The sequence below is a fragment of the Bubalus bubalis genome, chromosome 2, assembly GCF_019923935.1.
Source record: "Bubalus bubalis isolate 160015118507 breed Murrah chromosome 2, NDDB_SH_1, whole genome shotgun sequence".
Classification (NCBI taxonomy): domain Eukaryota; kingdom Metazoa; phylum Chordata; class Mammalia; order Artiodactyla; family Bovidae; genus Bubalus; species Bubalus bubalis.
This window is the reverse complement of record NC_059158.1, coordinates 149,713,308-149,736,799: the sequence shown is the minus strand read 5'-3', so window position 1 is coordinate 149,736,799 and position 23,492 is coordinate 149,713,308. Positions and strand designations below refer to the sequence as shown.

Genomic DNA, 23,492 nt, shown 5'->3' with positions numbered 1-23,492 from the left:
GATATTGCAAGTTAAGAACAACATATATGGAATCAAAACTAATTAGAAAGGCAAAGCACAAATCAAAAACAGTACCTACTGGAAAATTTCACTTCTAGTTTTAAGGGTACAGCAGAAGAAATAAAGCAAGCAAATATGGCTTAGCTTTATAATTATATATTCTAATTAAAGGTTTGTGCTGTTGGTGGTATTGGAGGATCTAAATGTAGTAACATGTGCATATTTGTAGTGTTGTTTGTATTTCATATAGTAAACATTTACTAATTAAATCAGCTTGCACTATTTTATTGATTCTAAATTAATTTGGGAAAGAAATGTCTTGGGGAATATGGCTCTCTGAAAATTTCTAACTGCTTAATATCAATAAATTGAGTACAATAATTAAGGCACTGAGGGAACTGATAAAATGCTTTTAGAGCCTTGTAATGCTCAGGTTTTGCATTTTGTCAAAACCATTACAATCGTACTACTCCTTGTAGACTTGAGATAAATTGGATTACTGTCTGTATTGTCTTAAGCATATCACACAAAGGAATGTAGCAGAAGACATTATTAATAACATTAATGAAGAGATGAAATATCAATACAACTAAGAGAGATTGAAAAAATTCACCCTTAGAGTAACTATGTGATAAACAATACAAAATGTACTGTGTGTGCAGAACAGCACTTGCACACATGTGTGTGTATGTGTGTGTGAATCTATGCATGTGCCAGCATAGATGCATAAAGGTCCATCTGTGTCTTCAAAGTTTTATCTGTTTTTGGTACCTCAAAAGACCTGGGCACCAGCGCGAGTCTAAGAATCATATGGGGAAATTATTGTTTCTACATTTGCAAAACCAGGAATGTCTGAGACAGAGAACACAATGAAAAAATGGAAAAACATTCTAGATTCCAAAAAAGAAAAAATCATTGAGCAAAGTTTTAAAGTGTAAGTGCTCTATATATCAGGAAGAGTCTTTACCAGTTACTTCTATAAACTGAAAGATTTCATCTAGGGAAAAACTGTTACAATAAAAAGGTAAAAATCATCAGCTTAGCTACATTTTGTTGGCTCCATCTCATCCCCAAGGTAATAATTTGAAATCTTTGGAGGCCTGTGACCTAGAACCCTACAGAATTTAGGAACTATGTGGTGGGAAGATTGCTTTTGTCACAGTACATCATAGTGTCCCTTCAACCAGCAAACAGACAGACCAACATGACTTCTGTGTAATTAGTTTGCTTAAGCGTCTAACATAGTTCTAAGAATGAATGTGTAAATAATAATATACAACATCCACTGTATTTGATTCTTCTTAGTCAGTCTCTCATGAAATGTAAGTATTTTAAGTGTTTCTCTTTTACAACTGCCTATTTTATTTTTAGCACTGGAGTTATATAAAATGTTGTTCACAAATATTCTCTTTATATCAGTCCTGAAAGGACTTGGCGGACTTTTAAGTCACTAAGTACACATGGTAAGTCTTTATCATTACAAATTATAACTGAATATATATAACCTAGAACCATGTTTCAATTATACTGCAGGAAAAGGGACAGTGGAATTAATTACATTATGAAATTCTGAAAACTAAAATGCTATGTATGATAGAAAAGAAAACAAAAAATTAGAAAGAGATAATTTTGAGTCATCCTTCTTTTAGTCTTTAATAATATTTGTTAACTAGAGCTCAGCCATAACATAAGATAAGGAGGACTGTTTCTTTGGAAAAATTCCAAAAAGCAAAATTGTTGATAGTTAAGAATCTTTTCCAGGGTCTCTGAGTAGCAAAATCAAGAGAATTTGCAAATAAGAAGATAATTTTTTTAAGTAAGAAAATAAGTGTCAAGTCTAAAATTATATTTATACTATTATGATAGTAAAAAGCAAAGACAAATAAATTTAAAAATTTATGCCAAAAATTATTCTAGAATAAAAATATCTTTTGTATTCTGGATTGATGGATGCATTCCATGAAACATCCTATTAAATGAATTTCTCTCCAACTATGGGATACAAAAAGTTTATGTTAAGACAAAAACAATTAATAGTAATTTCAAAGTAATCTTCAGAAATTTACAAATAACATACAAATACTACTTTAGAAAATACCCTCTAATTATCTGTTGAAATAAAATTTTACATTGATGATTTTGCTTCAGTGTTGTTTACTTATCTCAAGCTATATCTCTTCTATGTAGTGGGTCTCATATTGATAGCAAGCATACCTCTAGAAATACTTGCAAACTGTGGGTGCCAAGGGTGACACTTAAAACTGTCAAAGGTGGGATGGCAAATATTTTCAAGAGCACAGATATCATTGTTATCCTAATTGGACGAACTTCCTCTCCTAAAATGCAACTTTTGAAAGTGGCATCTGTACTTGCTTTAAACTCATTTCTCTCTCTCTCTCTTTTTTTTTTTTACTACAATCAAGACAGAAGAATTGGATGACAACTGGCCTGGAAGAACTGTCTTACATGCTTTGTGAGACAGCCAAGTTAGTGCAATTTTTTTTTTTTTTTTGAGAAAAATCAATTCTGGTAAAGCTCTCAGGAGAACAGATTTATTCCAATCTTTCCAAAGCTTTAGTCATAAATCTTGGTTTTTCAAAAAACCAATAGATAATTTTTAAAGAAAAAAAATCTACACTTTAGCTTAAGATAAAGAATAGTAGCATGGAAATGCAACAAGGAGAAAAAGTATCCAAAGAACTGATTCATTTCAAAACTGCTTATAAAATTAACAGTAGCTTAATTAAATACTGTCCTTTAAATACTGAAATAATTAAAATTAGAAAATGTAAATGGGAGCATCTTTCATTTTAATATGTCAAAAAGAAAAAAAAATCTTCAATTACATGCAGCTTTTAAGATTTTTTAAAATAAGAAAACTAGAGAAGTGTGTCTGATTGAAACTGAAACATTTTCCCTCAAATTAGTGAATAAATATCCCTGTTATTCAATAGGGAAATGCTGTTTATTACCTAAGAACTTATCATTTTCAAGTAATTTTATAGACTCAAAGATGAAGTACTGTAAAATAACATTCAGATCAGATCAGATCAGATCAGTCGCTCAGTCGTGTCCGACTCTTTGTGACCCCATTGGTGATATATTAATCAGATTGACCTTCAAAAATAGGATATATAACATCTCTCCAAGACAATACTAGTATATTCCTTTAACTAGTATAATTCCTTTAATTAAGTCTATGACTTAGAGCATCCATTTTCTTTAAGAGTCAGTTTGTCCATTTGTCAGAAATGAAATTTATGTGGTCTTCTGATTTATAGTAGTGAGGCAATCTTCACCTTCAAGCCAGAAGATCAACAAAGGTGTGCATTTTAGAGTTCTGTTTGCAGGATATTTCAGTATCATTTTCTATTGAGGCCAACTCTTACATCAGACTGTATTTTGCAAGAATGAACAAGAAAAGTTGTTCAATATCTGTGTATTTCTTAGCTGTTAGATTATGGATGTGTCCCATAAAGGTCATATATGCTGATTTTTTATACTCTTCCCAGTTCAGGTGTTTTCATCATCAAGACTGTATTTCTAATCAGATGTCTTACTTCTATCTTAAGTCAAAGATATGTTTTATTCACTAGAAATCTTCACTCCCATTTGCAGAACATAACAAGTCTTCTGCTATATCCTTCCATGACACTCTCTTTACAACAGTATTTCAGAATTCCAACTTGATTGAGCTAGTCAACACTTCTACAGTTTTTACTCTGAATCCAGCCTCCTTCCATGTTCCTCCATCTGCCTCTTTAGTTCCAATATTCCTAACATCATCTTTCCCACAAATATGTTGCTTACACAGTATTTATACAAATATATTCAAAGTTTTTGTAGCCCTATTTTGTTTATGTAATTTCTAGTCTCAGAATTGAACATGAATACTTTCTCTCTTCCTTTCTTTTTCTTTTTTCTGAACTTTTTATTTTGTATTGGGGTACAGCTGATTCACAGTGTTGTGATAGTTTCAGGTTCTCTCTTCTTTATCTCACTTTCAAAAATATTTATTAGCACCTACTACATGAAACAACAGACTGGTTCCAAATAGGAAAAGGAGTACGTCAAGGCTGTATATTGTTACCCTGCTTATTTAACTTATATGCAGAGTACATCATGAGAAACGCTGGGCTGGAAGAATCACAAGCTGGAATCAAGATTGCTGGGAGAAATATCAATAACCTCAGATATGCAGATGACACCACTCTTATGGCAGAAAGTGAAGAGGAACTAAAAAGCCTCTTGATGAAAGTGAAAGTGGAGAGTGAAAAAGTTGGCTTAAAGCTCAACATTCAGAAAACGAAGATCATGGCATCCAGTCCCATCACTTCATGGGAAATAGATGGGGAAATAGTGGAAACAGTGTCAGACTTTATTTTTTTGGGCTCCAAAATCACTGCAGATGGTGATTTCAGCCATGAAATTAAAAGACACTTACTCCTTGGAAGAAAAGTTATGACCAACCTAGATAGCATATTCAAAAGCAGAGACATTACTTTGCCAACAAAGGTCCGTCTAGTCAAGGCTATGGTTTTTCCAGTGGTCATGTATGGATGTGAGAGTTGGACTGTGAAGAAAGCTGAGTGCCAAAGAATTGATGCTTATGAACTGTGGTGTTGGAGAAGAGTCTTGAGAGTCCCTTGGACTGCGAGGAGATCCAACCAGTCCATTCTGAAGGAGATGAGCCCTGGGATTTCTTTGGAGGAAATGATGCTGAAGCTGAAACTCCAGTACTTTGGCCACCTCACACGAAGAGTTGACTCATTGGAAAAGACTCTGATGCTGGGAGGGATTGGGGGCAGGAGAAGGGGATGACGGAGGATGAGATGGCTGGATGGCATCGCTGACTCGATAGACATGAGTCTGAGCGAACTCCGGGAGTTGGTGATGGACAGGGAGGCCTGGCGTGCTGTGATTCATGGGGTCGCAAAGAGTTGGACACGACTGAGCGACTGAACTGAACTGAACTGATGGAGTATAAGCATTGCATTATATACCAGAAGGGACATGGAGATGAATGAAGCACAGCTTCCACCTCAAAACACTTACGATCAACACTATTCAGTTCAGTTCAGTCACTCAGTCGTGCCCGACTTTGCAACCCCATGAATCACAGCACGCCAGGCCTCCCTGTCCATCACCAACTCCCGGAGTTCACCCAAACTCACACCCATTGAGTCGATGATGCCATCCGGCCATCTCATCCTCTGTTGTCCCCTTCTCCTCCTGCCCCCAATCCGTCCGAGCATCAGGGTCTTTTCCATTGAGTCAACTTTGCATGAGGTGGCCAAAGTATTGGAGTTTCAGCCTCAGCATCAGTCCTTCCAATGAATACCCAGGGCTATTAGCAAGACATAAACATGGTACACAGCGGTATTTGAAAGAGGAAGAGATTCATTTGAGAGAATAAAATGAATCAGTTCTGGACCTTTGATCATGGATTTCTGATAATCTCTTCTGTTGCATGTACCCTTTCAAATGAGTCCTCTGTCACTTGTTTCATGATGCGGCATTTGAATGAAACCAGAACAGAATGCTTGGGCAAATTAACTAGGTTTGCAAAAAAGAACATTGTTAGTTCAAATAGAGAACTGACTACTCATGCTAGAGTTACTTATGCAAGAATCAGAGGTGCTCAGCTCCCAGCCTTACCTTGACCTGTGTTTCCAAACACAAAACCTGGACTGAAAATACTGAATCTAATTTTCAGGGTGCTGAGGCTGAATCATCTCTATTACACATGGTTTTTCTCTGAATCATGTGTTGATTGCTCCCTTAGTACCCATTTTGCCTAATGTTTTCTGAAGTTTGAGCATTGATGAAATCAACTGTAGAAGTGGACATTTAACTCTCCTTTCTAACATTTGCACAGTAGCATTACCTAGTATTTGCATACTTGGTAAAAGCTGCCATGAGAGCCTAGAACATATGCTTCCCTCTTTGTCTGCTCATCAGTGTCGCTGGGTTTAGAACTCTTATTTTCTCTGAGTGTTGCTGAACCATGACTCATTCTGTAAGGCGAGTCACACAGAGGGAGGGCACTGGGCGGTTTGGTGTCTTTCCCCCCCAGGAGTCATGATGTCAAGTCAGATCATGCTTAAACTACCAGGTCTGCAACGCAGCACCCGTCGTTCTGTTCATCTGCTCCTGGTATGAATTTCCAGACTCCCCTGACAATCAAAGCAGTGCTTTATGTAATGTGCTAAGGTGCAGTGAAGTGTGAGGGAATGAGAGGGCTTGATACACTGAAGCAGAAAGTCGGTTCATCCCAAGTAGCTTGGGGAGAAAAGAGGGAGGTGTTGATGACTGCTAGGTACTCTCTGACCTACTAACCTCCCAGTAGCGATAAAACCAAACCTGGAGCCAACCCTCAAGAGGATATTGGTATACAGTGACAGACAGTTTTCTCAGGTATATGCAAGCAATATAATCAAATTTATATATATATCTCATACTTTTCAAAAACACACCTTAGTGACTGATGAAGAATCTTCTCCAGATATTAGTTAATTTATTTGTTCCAAATTACTATTAAGGTTTTTCTCTTTTATTTTCTGGGAGGAGAGAATTCTTAGCAATTGAGCAAGGGACATATAAAGGTCATGCATAATCCTCACTGAAACATAGGCTTAGAGGGTCCAAAAAAAAAAAATCAGGAAGACTGGCTTCCATGACTGATTATTGTCATCTATTCACTACAAACAAAAAAGATTTTATGAACTGTTTAGAAATCTTCTCTAAATGGAGATTTTAAAAAACCTCAAATAATTTGGATACATTGAAAGAAAAATACGATGATACAACATGGGAGCATATTAGGAGAAAATTTGATAAGGTCTTTAAAAAAATACAGGATTACGAGAAAGGCTCAAGTGAAAAATACAATGCTATTAAATTATATTTACAGTTAGAAACAAGAGAGAGTAATTTTTACAAGTAGTTCTGAACTCTCCTTAGCTCAAATCTGTTGCATTAAGATTCAAATTCAAAACAATAATTTTTCAAAGTGTCAGTGGACCAAAGAGAATTATATATATGTGTGTGTATGTGTTTGTGTGTGTGTATATATATATATCTATATATATATATATATATTAGTGTCTATGATTTAGTTCTGACTTTAACCCAAAACAAGACAATAAAGAAACAAGAATGATTTCCACAAGTGCATGGGAGGAATTTTCTGGAGGAACATACATGGGAGTAAATGCATATGCAAATTAATCTTAATTTTAAAATATTATATTACGTTAGATCAAGCCTTACTCTTCACAACTTGAAGTGTTTGTAGGCAATTAAAATTCCAAGGAATAAAATCATGGGTTTTATTTGTTGAGTCACTGGGTTTAATTAAAAGGAGTCAAGAGAAACCAAGTTTTCCTTAAATTTTGATTCATAATTACTGGCTTCAAACAATCACATTCCACTCTAAGATTCTGGCTGAAGAGCAAAGAAAGATACAAGGTAATTTTTTTATAGAAAGAACTACCTACAATTGCACATTTAAATAAACAACTGTATCTGGTACCTATCTTTTTTTCTAATTTGTAAAACATTTTAAGCTGTATTTAGCAATATCTGCTATAAGCAAGCAACCTTACCAAGGTTGAGAGGCTGTTCTTCATTATAAAGTCCAGGTAAGACAGCCCCCAATTAGGTTCAGATCCCCTTCTATTTACCAACAAGGCAAGTCACATATGATTGAAGCTAATACTCCAAACCTGCTTCAAACCGTACAGAGAGCACACAGGACAAAGCAAACGTGACAAATACAAACCTCATGCCTTTTCTAGCAATTCTTGTCTTTCTCACTTTTTCTAGACCCAGATGCCCAACCTTTCGAAGGAAAACATTGCAAAGATCCCCATTTTCTGTCCTTGTCCATCGGCGCAGCCAGGTGCAGACACTTTGCGGTGAGGCCGTGTGCTTTTCTGCAGATCCACCCTGAATGCTAAATAACTGCTCTGCACACTCCTCTGCGGAGCTTGGGGAAATGGCAGCCAGAGCAATGAGTGGTTGGCATGGCAACAAGAAAAGGAAAATCTGCAACCTTTTGTATTGTTAGGCCAGCCTATTTATTTGCCTTGGGGGGTGGTGGGGCCGGCTTCAGTCACGTCACATGAGAAATGGTTCTGCGCTATTTTGCTCTGTGTGCATTAATATATATTTTATATAATATACTATAGTTTAAATGGGATGGTGATTCCTACCGTTAAATCTAAAATGTGGGAATGGAGGGAGGGGACTATGGGGTGAGAAAATGCAGATTCAAATTTTCTAAGATTAGAAAGGGAGAGAGAGAAGTGTAGAGGTATATTCAGATTTTTGCTTGTGACTGATGATAACCTTTTTCTCCACTATGCATTTCAGTCTGAAATTTATAATTTCAGCAACAAAAAACTTAGATATCCAAGTATGTTCATGACTGGTCTGCTTGAATCAGGAGGATGTGAAAGGGCGCGTTGAACTTTAGAAGGTGCATCTCCATTGGAAAGCTCTGGAAAAAGTGACTGATAACCCTGAAGGGCCTTACAGATCTCAGTGCTTTGGTGGGAGCAGATCTGGAGAAATGCCCCAGAAATGCTGGAGAAACACTGCAACCCTTGGGAAATCAAGGGGTAGTTTACTGAAAGACTGACCTTTAATCTTCAAATTTACTCAAAAAGAGACCTGGCGGTGACTTGTGATAATCACAAAGGCACTTTACACTGTGACTGCTGTTGTGTTTTTTTTGTTTTTGTTTTTAACCAGTGTTCAAAGTATTGTACCTCAGAATAGTCAAAATCACTTAAAAAGTGCCATTTTAAATACTTCAAAGTTTTGGCACCTGTAAACATCTCAGAATTGCCTCCTTTCTTTCTCCATTCAAGCTGAAAACTGGGAATAAATTTGCCGTCATGCTGAAAGGCACATGGATATGACCGTTCTGCAATGGAAGAACTGTCTTTGGCTATGACTGGTTATTGTTGCTGCTGGGCGTCTAGCTGCATGGGGCAGTGGAAGGAGCATGGCCCCATAAAGCAGGAGACCTGTGTGCTGGCTTTAGCCAAGTATCCTGGATGGGTCACTAAACCCATAAATAGGAGAAATATGAGAGGTCATCTTACAAGATAACATCTAGTTATCTTGATGTTGTCTTGCGTATTGCGTATTCAGTCACTCAGTTCTTTCTGACTCCTTGCAACTCCATGGACTGTAGCCCACCAGGGTCCTCTATCCATAGAATTTCCCAGGCAAGAATACTGGAGTGGGTTGCCATTTCCTACTCTAGGGGATCTTCCCGATCCAGGGATTGAACCTGCGTCTCTTGCATCTCCTGCACTGGCAGGTGGATTTTTTCACCACTGCGCCACCTGGGAAGCCCAGATGTTATCTTGATATAAATTGTAATATGCATTTGAGCGCCACCTACAAATAAGAAGCCTAAATATGAGGCTCCTAATTATCACTCAGAGTTGAAACTCTATGGGGACTGAAATGCATTCTGTTTGCTTTCCTCAATAAAGATAAGGTGGAAAAGAAAAGAAGGGTTTATTACAAGCCTTTATTCTTATTAACTATGGTGGAAAATGATTTAAAAATGACTTGTTTCAGTATTATGTTGTATTCACTTATCAATAACAAATAACTTTCCTAAGTGGCTCAATTTTTCATGGATTTTCTATGGTTTCTCTTCTGTTGTTTTAGGCTCCAGTGGCATGGCTTCTAAAAAGGACACTTTAATAAGTAAATGTAAGAAGAATTCTTAAAGTAAAAAGTTATGTGATACTAGGTGAGTATATAACTCTACCTACCTTTCTATGGATTAGCTTTAAATTGTAAGGAAAGAGACAAGAATCTAAGTTGTAAATTAAATATAAAGTGTCATTTCCTTCCAGCATTTTCTGTGCAACCCCTCCCCGCTGCTTCCTCTCCCACCATCTTAGTGCATAAGATCAAAGGTAAGCTGACATGGCCTTGCACCTTCAAAAATTAAAAAGTTATTATGGTCCAGACATGAAGGTGAACACTGAAAGTGGTGGATGAGAGAGAATGAGGCAGACCTTTGGTTAAAGTAAGTGCCCTCTGATGAAGGAAAGAGGAGGGAGAGTTGATGATTGCAATTCATTTATGTGATTTTGTTTATAGAGATGAATTAACAATGTTGGGGAAAAGATTTATTTCTAAGAATGCAAGTAGAAGAAAAGAAAAGTAGAAGAAAGATCTTTGGCTTCGATCAGCCATGGTCTGGACATTGTAACAGATAGCTGAGGATGTCATGGGAAATGTTTCATGTTCACAAAATCCTGAAAAACATCCATATAGGAGAAATTGCAATATACTGATAAATTACATGAAATGATGAGAGAGTGGGGTAATGTATAACCTGGTCCTCACTCAAATAATCACCTCAAAATATAATGCCTGCTCAATCAATGGTCTCCATTATCAAAGGATAGCATTTTTAAAGATCATATCTAAGATTTAAGAATATTCCTTTTTTACTGGGGATGATTTTTGCTTGCAATTTGTGGAACAATTATATATAACCCATCGATAATACAATTTATTATTTTATTAAGCTAAAGTTTGGAGAGAAATTTAATTGTACATTAACTTATCACTGAAAAATCCTCTGTAGGTATGCTGCTGCTGCTGCGTCACTTCAGTTGTGTCCGACTCTGTGCGACCCCAGAGACGGCAGCCCACCAGGCTCCCCCGTCCCTGGGATTCTCCAGGCAAGAACACTGGAGTGGGTTGCCATTTCCTTCTCCAATGCATGAAAGTGAAAAGTGAAAGTGAAGTCGCTCAGTCGTGAGAAGTTAACAATTTACATTTTTCCTCTCCTGCTGCTTTCCATACATGGATGATTGATGGATTCAATACTCAGTCTCTTTTTTCTGGAGGGAGGCTGGTTTAAAATTACATCATCGTTGGGACTGAAAACATCACTGTTTACAACCTTTGTCACTATGAATATACATTTAAAATTTACATAATCAGTCTACCAAAGGTAATGTAATATTCATTTGATATATGTTAAGCTGAATTCAAAATTAACTCTGGACGGTCTTGAACCCACAATTTAAAGAACCATCTGTTAGTTTCTTTTTAATTTATGTTATTTTCTCAAAGAAGTTGGCAAGGCCACACTGACCTGACAAATAGATTTTTTTCTGATGCTCTCAAATACTTAATTAAGACTACTGAAAAAAATGAAATAGTGAGTGATCTTGGTTCTCTCCTGCTTGACCAAGCACATTACAAGTGATTTTTTTCTTGGGTATATAATAAGCCTCCATAATAGTCAGTGAGAGTCAACTGGTGAGAGTTCAAGAGACAAAGTTTTGCCAAATATCAAATAAAATAAAAAAAAAAAAAAAGAGACAAAGTTAAGGCTTTTCAATAGCTTCCCCCATTAATTTGAAAAGAACTTTCTTCTTTTTGTACCATTCACTCAATTACTCACTCAACACACATTTATTGAGTCCTTGAGGTATAATGTCAAGTGCTACAGGGGACAATGATGAGAAAAATCTTGGTTTCTCACATTATCTCCTTTATTCTCACAATCATTTTTTTCTAACATGTTCTCAACTCCTCATGCCTCAATCGCTTCAAAATTTTCCCAGTTAGTTCTCTGATACCCAAGTCACACCCTCTTCAAATTGTATTACACTTGACTGTAGAAAAATAGTTCCTGATCGAGGGTGTCCTGTTGTCTATATGAACACCACTACCACCACTGATAATCACAATAACAATGGTACTTAATAGACAGTATTTCTTGAGTCATTTACTTTATATACTCTATCTCATTTAATCTTCCCTGTAACCATGAAAAGTAAAAACAGTATTTTTATTTCATTCTTATCCACAATTTCTTACTAATGGGACATGGGTGTCTATAGGGCACTGCACAGCTTTTCAAATCCTTGAATTAGCTTGGACACTACCACTCTCTTTTTTCTGTTCCACATACATTTCTACAGGGTATTTGCTTTTTTATCACAGTAACTTCGAAAAGACCCCCAAATCCCAGCTTCAAAAAGACAGGACATCATGAAGAAGAATGTGGTACGACCTAATGTTGAAATCAAACTATCTTAAATGAATAGTTCATGCAGTATCTGACAGCTATTGAATATCACAGAATTTCATCTGGGTATTTAAAAACACTCTGCCACACTCTTGTGCGTCTGCTGTGGAACCTCAAGATGCTTCTGTACATGATTTGGGAACTTAGTTTGGAAACGACCCCTCTTCAACTTTGCCTTTCTATACTGCTCATGTGTCACTTAATGTTCTGTGTTCTGTATTTGAATTAACTGTACACACAGGTCTCATGTGTGCCACTAGATCAACTGCTCTGGGAAGTCCAGAGCCCATTCTTTGCACTCGTCCTGGCACAGCTTATATGTAGAAAATGTTCAACAGTAGTTTGTTAAATGAAAAGAATCACACTGTATGTATGTATGTAATTTCAGTTATTTGAAATGCCTTTCATACTTGCCCATTAAAATTTAAATATATTATTTGAACTGAGTGTACAGTGGATGTGTAGCTAACCAATCGACTGTAGAAAACTAATCCTTGAATAAGTAAGGGATGATCTTGAAGCAGACAGAGCTATTCTTACTAGCAGTTTACTTACTGTTTTTGGAGTAGCAGGGAGTAGCATTTGGACAGCAAATTACTGTCTTCAAATACATTAAATTCTGAATTACAGAGAAAAGGAAAATAATGATAAAGAACACTATAGAGCAGACTAATGTGCTGCAGTCTGTGGGATAGCAAAGTGTCGGACGTGACTGAGAGACTGAGCTGAACTGAATGTTTCTCTAAGCCATTAATGACAATATCATCAACAAACCTGTGGTAGAAATCATACTTTAAGATTAAATTATATTCTGTTATCCTTTAAGCATCTGTATATTAGTTCTAAAAAGCTATCCAAAGAAGTATTAAATGGTTCCCGTGTATGCAGGTGCTGGTTTCCTTTCTTTTCTCCTTTTTACGGCTGGGAGACAGACTACATTTCTTCCTGCCCTAAAAAGTAAATGTGCATCTTATCAATTAATCAGATTTAAGTCCAATATCATTCAAGAGAATCCCAGTTAGTGAAGTTTTTTTTTTCAGTGATTTAAAATGCTGACAGTTATTAGCAACACACACACCAAGCCATTTGTCTACTAAAATTAAGGTGGTAAATGGAAATTCCATGGTGGTCCAGAGGTTAGGACTCTGAGCTTTCACTGTGAGGGCCCTGGGTTTGATCCCCAGTCGGAGAACTAAGATCCTGCAAGCTGCTCGGCACAGCCAAAAATAAATAAATTAAAAATTAAAAAGGAGACAAGATTGAGAATATAACTGATCTGAGGGAATGTCAAGCTAGTTCCTATGATTTTTCTCTCCTTTCAGTGTCTATTTCCCTTGACTGACTAGAATCTCAGTCCTAGCACTAGAGAAAGATCAGTGCTGTAAACTAATTCACTTGAAGCGTAAACAGACTTCAAAGCACAAAGCAAGCACTGGTGACAGAAGAGCCCTTAGTTACCTGCTGTTTCTCTGTCAGTTGAGGTCAGTTCTCCGTTGATTCCATTCTCTTTGGTATTTGAGTAGGTGCCCTGTGACCCATGTTCTCCAAAGGCGCCCTCTTCATCCTCTCTGTAGGGGAATCCATTGGCGCTTCTGACAAGTCCTTCCCCTGCCCCACCTTGATCCTTGATCTCCGGTGGGTGTGGTTGGGCGGATGCCTCTGTAAGTTGAGCTGAGGTCCAGTGAGGCACCTTGGCTTCATCTTTCCGATCATCTGCCATTCTTCAATGTCCTGGGATGTTTCCTGTGATTGGAAGAAGAAAAATGGCAGCCATGACCTTGGAGAAAGATTATCTGAAGTACTAGAAGAGGGAAAATTGACAGCAAACTCACCAGCAACTGATGGTCAAGAAAACACATTCAATAACCCACTTTTAATATCAAGAGGTAGCTACTGTTAACACCTTAGTTTTTAACAGATCTTTTCCGGAATATCTATTTTTTTTTTTTTTCATATAAGATCACCATTCGTTTCATATACTCTATTTTTTAAAACTAGTGTTTGGCATTTAAGGACATATCTGAGCTAACTTTCATTGACATATGACCCTGACTCAACAGGGAAAATAGGGAAAATCTGTAATATGAGAAAACTGGATAGAAAACAGTAGGGAAAAGAATGGCTCACGGGACATGCTGGATTATGGAAGATTATTCCAAATACTCTTTAAAACCACAACCCTCTGTGAAATCTAGAAAAGACAATGGTCAGTATATTAGTCCTTTCAATTTCAAAGACGTTTAATTCAAACCAGAGGAAGATATATCTTTCTGGATACTGAATATTAAGAGAAAGAGAGTTTTGACTTAATTTTTCAGCAAACTTTTCTAAGCTCTATCTATAGATTAAAAAGGGAATGGCATTTTCTCTTGGTATAAATCTTACATAGAGAATAAATATATTAGGCCTATGTCACAACTTACAGTATTATGTCACAGTTAAGTCAATTCAGTTAAGTCATTAATATTCATTAGGTGGCCATAAATTATAGTAAAGTTTGAATAAGTCATGGAGTAGGTATTCTGCATGTGTTAATAAGGCAACAGTAGGTACTGCACAGCCTTCACTTATATGCTGAAGCCACTAAATTTACAGATGTAGTTGACAAGAAGTGATACATCACTGTTTTGAAATGCTGTTGCCAGCAATGTAGCTTCACTGATGGTCTATTGTCCCCACCCTGATGATGACATAGACAATCAGAATCTCTGATGGAAGCTAAGAACATTTTCTTTTTTTTTTTTTCCCAAAATAGTAACTCAACCCAAACTCTCCAAATAAACAAACAAAAAGTCTATGAAAACAAATCCAATTCTAGCTACCACGTTCTGTTTAGAGACATCACAAATAAATAAAGCTGTCACGAAAGTAAGCTTTCTATCAGATTTCTAGCAAGAATCTTATTATTATTATTTTACTGAATTTCAATGCTATTCTAAGGTCCCTATTCTAATTTTCTGTTCATACCAAGAACTACACGAGTTAACTCATTTGAACTAATTTGACAACGCCAAAGCCCCTCCCCACACCCCTACAATTGCTTCCCATAAGGGTTATACTTATCTTCCCTATGAGCATTTAAACAGGATTTAAGCAATTTAGTTTTTAAAACATTGATTGAAGGGCTTCTGAATAAATCAAAGTGCATCCCCACATCACTGACGACGTATAAAGAATTGCGTGCATGCAAGAGTATCTTTATCTGTAAAATGAGGACAATGATGCCTAGTTTATTGCTTTGTTGCAAATTTAAACAAAGTAAGGACTCAGCACAGCCCCCAACAAGCTCAATAAATAGTAGTTTCTACCTTTGCCATTGTTATTATAATAATACTAACAGTCATCATACCACCACTCACTACATATGAAATACTTTCAGTTGTTTTTCTGGAATTGTTGGCATATGAAGAGGAGCCTGAAAACCTGGTAAGTCCAATAATAAGAGTTACTTACAAATTTCTGCCCATGTATCACAGAGAAATGATTGAACGTTCCAAGACAGGCATAGCCAATGTTTGGGACAGGAGAGCCTAATGGGAGGAGTGTGTCCTAAGAACTAACCACTCCATGTGTACATCTGAAAACAGAACCTTTTATAAAGATGGTTCTGCAATGTTCTAGATCCCACTCCACTGCTGTATTCTAGTCAAATAAGAAAGGACCTAAATTGGGAGTCTGAGGACTGTGTTTCTTCTGAGTTGTTCTGGCATCTCCGTATGTCTAATGGGCTGAAAAAATGATCTACATTCAAACTGTGACCTTGATCATAATATTTTATTGCTAGTGAGACTGTTGGCTCAGCATCCTTACCTTTACGTGCCTTGATTTCTTTACCTTTTCTGTACCAGAACAGCTTAAATAAGATCCCCACATTCTTAAATGGTCCAAACTATTGCTTCTGTGCAGAGTGAACACTTATAAATAGAAAAACTTTCCCACAAAGAAGTACATGACTTGTTAATATCGCTTTTAAAAAGATTATCAGGTTTTCTATTTTTAGGGCAATTTCAGATTTACAGAAACATTTGAACAGATAATATAGAGTTCCTATGTATCTTCTGCACTCAAATTCTCCTGTCATTAACATATTAGTGTGATTCATTTGCTATAATTAATGAAACAGTACTGATGCATTATTATTAACTAAAATTCATAGTTTAGATTCCCTTAGTTTTTACCTAATCTTTTTTTTGGTTCTAGAATCTCATCCAAGATTCTACATTACATTTAGTTCCATGTCTCTTCAGGTTCCTCCAGGCTGTGAGAGGTTCTCAGACTTTCTTTGTTGTGAATAACCTTAAAAAATACTGGTCAGGTCAATTATAGATGTCTCTCTATTGAAATCTGTCTGACATTTTTTCATGATTAGTCTTTGATTACATTTTTGGGAGAAAGACCACTAGCAGTAAAGTGCTCAAATAAGCTTGGGCAATGCTGAGTTACATGGACATGTATAATACAAGTTTTCTGACAGCTTTTGCTCTTTTACTGCACATGGCAATCTCAGGGTAGGGCACTGGTGTGCGAAGCATCCCAAGTAATTGGCTACAGAACCTTCATTTGATGCTACGTTTATTAACATCTCCAAAAGGATTTGGAAAATACTTAGATTTGCATTTCAGCCCATGTTTACCCCTGGGAGTTCTTGCCACAGACATTCAAAGGATATAAAATAATATGAGCACCTGCAACTCCCAGCAAAATGTCACAATTTTTCCCCCAGAGAGAGGTGGAAAAGATTTCTCAGTGGCTAAAAATCTTCATCTTGAACCTAAAATCCAACACTGAAATGAGCAGTGTGTTACTTGAGAATCATCCACTTAAAACATGATAATTTGTTTTCAAGAGAACAGGTATTCAAAAGTGAATTCCTTAGTCTTTAATACTTTCAAGTTTTTAATTCTTTCTTTATAGTTAGTCGATAAAAACTAACGCTGGAAGAAGAAAGGCAAGGCTGGCTACACTGACTTCCACTGCTATCAGATGTACAAATAAAGTGAGTTTATTATCTAAAATGCATCATCTGGATTCCTGATGAGACTATTCAGATAATACTCCTTCAAACACAGGTAATTAGTCATATTTCACTTTCTAATTTGTTGGGCTTTTGAAACATACAGAGCCTAACTATCTATTAAGTGACAAGCATTTGAGGAGATTTCAAGCTAGAACTGGCATTGCTCTGGCAAAACTTTTTTGACAGAAAATATGATTTGGAAAGATTTGTTTCAGTTTTAATGAAAAGCATCTGGAATCAGAGGAGACATTATTTAGACCCACTCCCTTAAAATAACAACATGATATTATTAAAATACCACCCATTCATGATAAATTTCACTTAAACACCCAATCAGTGTTTTGGGGTCACAGATAATCTCTACTCTTCAGAATGGTGTTAGAACATAGTTAAAAGTTATCACAACTTCCTTTAATTTCTTCTTCCTGATGTATAGTATTACTTTTACCTGAATCTCTGAAAATCATGCTTGTGGAATTAACGGTGATAAGAAAACTGAGAGAAAGGCAAATCCTTTCCAAGTCTATAAAAGAAAATTTGTGAGGTAGCAGGAATTGTAACATCCCATTCCTACTATGTAAAGGGAAATACTCTCCTCTCTCCATACTGCAAAAGATCACATAACCTCCTGCTCCTAAGCACTGAACAGCTAGACATCTGCTGCACAATCTTCTGGATAGAAAAAGCAAGCTGAGAAGCTACTGGAACTCTCCACCTTCTCCTCTTCCCAAAAGCCTAGCTTGATAACGTGAGCAAGGAAATTACTAAGTTTTTAAAAACAGTACTAAGTCCAAGGCATTGAGTTATAATTCATAATAAGTTGCAATGAGATCTTAGCTGTTAGGGCTAAGCACAAATGACAATATGAATGAGGATATAGATATCTGTAATATGGATTTTTAAAAAGAAATCCAAGAAGTTCCAATATCTATTTTGTATGAGAATGAAATATTTCACTTGACTCTATCATATCATGGCTATTATGTGACATAATGCAGGGCCCCAGTAATCTTCCCAATTAAGATATACCATTGGAAAAAATGTCAAGAGAAGATCTTGTGCCACCAGAAATACTGTTATAGACTTGAGTGGTGAGCTTCAATCTCTGCTACCTCTTATTATTAAACAATTTCCTCTTGATATTTGAAAGTTCTCTAAGGACAGATATTTCTTATTTCATCAAAATCCCAGCTGTTAAAATTCCAGTTCTTCCAGTTTCCTAAGCCTTATAAGGCTTAGACCTGGATTTCTCAATCTAATGCTCCTTGGTAAGAACATGCATGATTTTTTCACACCAGCTGTTGAATCCACTGATCATGGCTATACTCTCTGATTCATTTCACTGATGGATAAATATGAAAAAAGAATCTTTGAAAGTTTTAGTCGCTCAATCATGTCCAACTCTTTGTGACACCATGGACTATAGTCACCAGGCTCCTCTGTCTATGGCATTTTTCCAGGCAAGAACACTGGAAGGGGTACCATTTCCTTCTCCAGAGGATCTTCCCAACCCAGGGACTGAACCCGGGTCTCCTGCATTGCAGGCAGATTCTTTATTGTCTAAGCCATGTGTAGGCTGCAAACAGTTGTTGAATGTTAAATTAACACCTCCAGATTGGTTCTGTCAGCTATGGGTATTTGGCCAACAGTAGCTCAACTAGTTGCAGGTGACATGAGTTCAATTCCTAGGTCAAGAAGATCCCCTGGAGAAAGAAATGGAAACCCACTCCAGTATTCTTGCCTTGAGAATCCCAAGGACAGAGACATCTGGCTGGCTACAGTTCATGGTGTCACAAACAGCCAGAAGTAATTGAGTGACTGAACACACACACACACAAACCCAACCAACGAGAGAAGATTCATTCTGAAACCTAATTTTCAGGCATGACAGAACGGAGATTTAAGTTCTAACTCCATTGAGAGCATACGAAAAATAACATCAAGCAGAACAAACTTCTAGACCCAAATAAGACTTTGCATACATAATAGTGACTGTGCAACATACAGGTTTAGAAATACCTTTAAGAGAAAAAAGCTTTAAAATCATGAAGCTAAAATGGCCTTCGGTGATGATCATCCATTCCAATGTAACTTGAAGTGTTTCCAGCCAAAATCAGCCTGCAATGCAGGAGACACAGGAGATGTGGGTTTGATCCCTGGGTCAGTAAGATCCCCTGGAGAAGGAAATGGCAACCCACTCCAGTATTCTTGCCTGGAGAATTCCATGGACACAGGAGCCTGGCAGGCTATAGTCCATAAGGTCGCAAAGAGTCGGATATGACTGAGAACATGGCACATCTCCATCCCAGAAAGTGAGAATTTCTGGTTTTAGGGCTTGGAAATTGGTATTTTAACAGATTTAACAAGTTACTCTGACATACTGAAGTTTGAAGATTGGTACTTTCAGGCAAACCTGCCACATAGGACCTCAGAACAGAGTGGGGAGTGACAGAAATACATACAAGAAATACTCCTATGGAATAACTGGAGTAAAGCATTAAAGCAATTATCTTGATAGCACAAGGTGATCAATCTGACAAATAGAAGCTGAGTCTTTCACTGCCTTAACCCAAGATATTTATGAACGATGGGATGGAGTTCAGTGACTGCTTTCAGTGAGCTTCTTGGGAACATGCCAATTCTCTGTTGTGTCTAATCCTACTTGAAGGAAGCAGAAATATTTCAGAAGAATGATTAAAGTTACCCATTGTCTGTGATTAAAAAAAAACCTACTGCATACTGTGAAAACAGAGACTAGTCCTTGGTCAGTTTATCAACATCTTCAAGATGCCTTTAGAATATTTATTTTAGATACTTCTTGGCATTCATTAATGGTTTAAGACAAAAGTACACATGCCTGAAGTATCTTAAATCTAGTTATAATCTTCATCTGTTAGATTAATTTGGAGATGGATGTGGGGTAGCAGGCATGGTGTGTATATGTGATGGTTTGAACTAGCAAAGCCCTCAAAGAAGCTAACTAAATGATTTAATATCTAGATAGTTGACATGTGTGCTGAAAATGTCATTTAGTAAAGTATAACTTTTCCTCTTGGGATTCCCATAAAACCACAAATCTCACTGTTTTTCTTTGGATTACAACATTAGAAAGATCACAAAGCACAGAAATAGTCCCTGATTATAGTTATTACCAGGCACCATTAAATACTCTAAAAAACTGGCAAAGGGAGAAACAAAGAAAGCTTGGAAAATCTAAAGGAAAAATATATTGTGTGCCAGACAGACATGTCTCCATTTTCATAATGCACTTGGCATGAACAGTTCTAGGATGTTTTCTGTGATACGTTCTGCCCTGTCATCATGCAATGTGCCAGTTCAATAAAAACACTGGGATTATAGTTTTGTACTGATAGATATCCAAGGATGAACAAAGAATAAAACAACCAGTTATATAAAAGCTTATGAATATTGTTTCCCCTTTCCATGCAGGCACAATTATGCCTTACACTATTAACTATCCATGTCAGTACTACAAAACAGAAACTTCTGTTTTGGCCACTAAAAATAGAAATTTATGTAGAATCCATATCTCTACTTCCAAGTGTTGAGGAGTTCTAAGCTTAAACAGTTGTGGACTAACTGACTATAACTCTATATATTTTCTCTTCATCTCTGTACAAAAATTAAAAAAAAATTAAGAAAAAAATTAAGATGACATGAATATCTGAAAATCCAAATAATTGTTTCATGTCTTCTCTGCTCTTTTCAGATTGATTGTAAAATACCAACAAGGATGATTCATCCTTTTATTTTTTTTCAGGATGATTCATTCTTCATCACACACCATGACTAATAAACAATTCACATCAAGAGAGCTGGTGAATGCATCATTATTTCTGATGATAATGAACGCAGAGTACACAACAAGCCAGTGCTAGGGTACTGGTAGAATCAGATAAGGTAAAACAGATAAAGTAGAGTTCCAGGCAAGTTGAAAGTACCCAACAAATGTTACCTTTTATTTGTTGTTATTACTTTGTGGCTCTTATATAAAAACTTTTAGCAATAGGATTCAATGTACAGTTTGCTACATATTGAAAAACTGAAGCCAGAGAGAGTAAATTATTTGACCAAGTTAGATTCTTCCAGGGAGATCTGGAATGAGAAGCCAAACCTACTACATCCATTCCACTGCTAGATCTTTCACCAAGCAGTCAAATTGGTGGAATGAGGTACAGGAAAAGGAGGCAATCCAGATAAGGACTCTAACTTCATATACCCATTCCATTGAAAACAATCTATTACATTAAACTGGGTAAGGAGCTTTATGTAACTATGGTATACAATCTATATTTCACTGTTGTATATATTTCTGAACTTCAGTTCAATTCAGTTCAGTCACTCAGTGGTGTCCAACTCTTTGCGACCCCATGAATCGCAGCATGCCAGGCCTCCCCGTCCATCACCAACTCCCGGAGTTCACTCAAACTCATGTCCATCAAGTCAGTGATGCCATCCAGCCATCTCATCCTCTGTCGTCCCCTTCTCCTCCTGACCCCAATCCCTCCCAGCATCAGAGTCTTTTCCAATGAGTCAACTCTTTGCATGAAGTGGCCAAAGTACTGGAGTTTCAGCTTTAGCATCATTCCTTCCAAAGAAATCCCAGGGCTCATCTCCTTCAGAATGGACTGGTTGGATCTCCTTGCAGTCCAAGGGACTCTCAAGAGTCTTCTCCAACACCACAGTTCAAAAGCATCAATTCTTTGGTGCTCAGCTTTCTTCACAGTCCAACTCTCACATCCATACATGACCACTGGAAAAACCATAGCTTTGACTAGACGGACCTTTGTTGGCAAAGTAATGTCTCTGCTTTTGAATATGCTATCTAGGTTGGTCATAACTTTTCTTCCAAGGAGTAAGCGTCTTTTAATTTCATGGCTGCAGTCACCATCTGCAGTGATTTTGGAGCCCCCAAAAATAAAGTCTGACACTGTTTCCACTGTCTCCCCATCTATTTCCCATGAAGTGATGGGACCAGATGCCAAAGAACCAATAAATATACATATCAGAAATGAATAGTATTTAAATGCTCTGAAGCTTCAGCTTCTACTGATGATATCTCACTAAGGACCTACATACTAGAGATACAGTGAGATAAGTAATAGATTTCTAATCAGAAAATCAGGATTGAATGCTGGCTTTCTCGTTTACTAGGTGTTCAAACTTAGACATGAACAAAATCTGAGCATTACTTTCATAAGCATCAGGTCACTGAATGGATCAATTTTGACCCCTACATCAGTAATTTTCTTTTATCATATAAAGAGAAATTCAGTCACAATAAGTTTAAGAAAATCTTCCTTAGACATAAATTTAAGTACTAGGATAAGAGTTTAAGAGGCAAATTGTCACTTGGAATTTGACAATTAACAATTTTGTTTCAAACTTTTTCAGCTTGAAATCTGATTCCAGACCTGTAAGACTTTGTCCAGTGTCACATAATAACACACTGTAAATCTCCTTTGGGTGCAAATCTAAGGACTATTCTGTAGAATTCCAGATTGTCGTAAGTATTTACTGGCACCATTACCAAATGAAGATCCTTTAGTTCTAGACACCTGAGGACCACCTTACAGGGAAGGCACTGGTTGTGCATTAAGGGGCTACAAGTACAGCAATTAGTACTTGAGGACAATATGCTTCAGAGATTTCTTTAAAGGAGGTGGGAGCAGGGCCATGACCCAGGTAAACCTGGAGGCTGTGCTATATATCACAAAATAAGATGCTAGAATAACCCCTCTAAAACCCCAAAAGTTGGAAAAGAAAATGGAAGTCATGAAAAAAAAAGGTGGAGACTTGGAAGTTAAGGATTTATTTAAAAAGTAAATACTTGATGGTGTTCCATAAATGGGATCTCCTTTTAGCTATTTAAGACAGAAGGAAGGATGAAGTCCTGTGAAATTATAAGCAAGATGCCACTGTGCTCTTTTCTGCCTCTTTGTCTGATCTGCTCAGTCTCTTTATCTTTTGATGAACAACTCCTCCTCCACAAACACAAGCTATGTGACTGAAGCTCTGCCTCTGAACATGTTCTGATTACAGTCTTGTCCTAAATACACTAAGTGTATATGGCTGCTAGGATACTCAGTCACAGCATTTGTTTTCTGCACATCTTTGAATATAATGCACTCTTTGTCAATGGATGTGCTGAAGCACAAGCTGAATGCCTATCCTGTCATGAACATTATAGACTCAAGGGGATGTTGGCCTATATGACTTCTAAAATGTTTTCCGACTGAGATTACAAATCTTAATTCATTAGCCAGTTAATTTTTTGAGAAATTAACATTAATCAAACATTAAAAGAAAGGCTCTTTGTGTCATAGGGAATGCACTAGGGATACAAGAAAAAACATACGGCCCTTATGC

At 36.9% G+C, this 23,492-nt stretch overlaps 1 protein-coding gene across 43 annotated transcripts in view; it reads right to left on the bottom strand.

Annotated features, from left to right (window-relative positions):
* MAP2 (microtubule associated protein 2) overlaps positions 1–23,492 on the bottom strand; it is a 301,176-nt gene that overhangs the window by 63,894 nt on the left and 213,790 nt on the right. For 41 of the 43 annotated variants that reach the window (XM_025278148.3, XM_025278150.3, XM_025278147.3 and 38 more), the window contains one exon: positions 13,544–13,828. In XM_025278148.3, coding sequence (XP_025133933.3) covers positions 13,544–13,805 — 262 coding nt within the window. In that variant the 5' untranslated portion in view covers positions 13,806–13,828. Of the gene's footprint in view, positions 1–7,783; positions 8,059–13,543; positions 13,829–19,121; positions 19,237–23,492 lie in introns of those variants that run through there. The other 2 variants (XM_044937711.2, XM_045164580.1) reach the window with 2 other exon arrangements.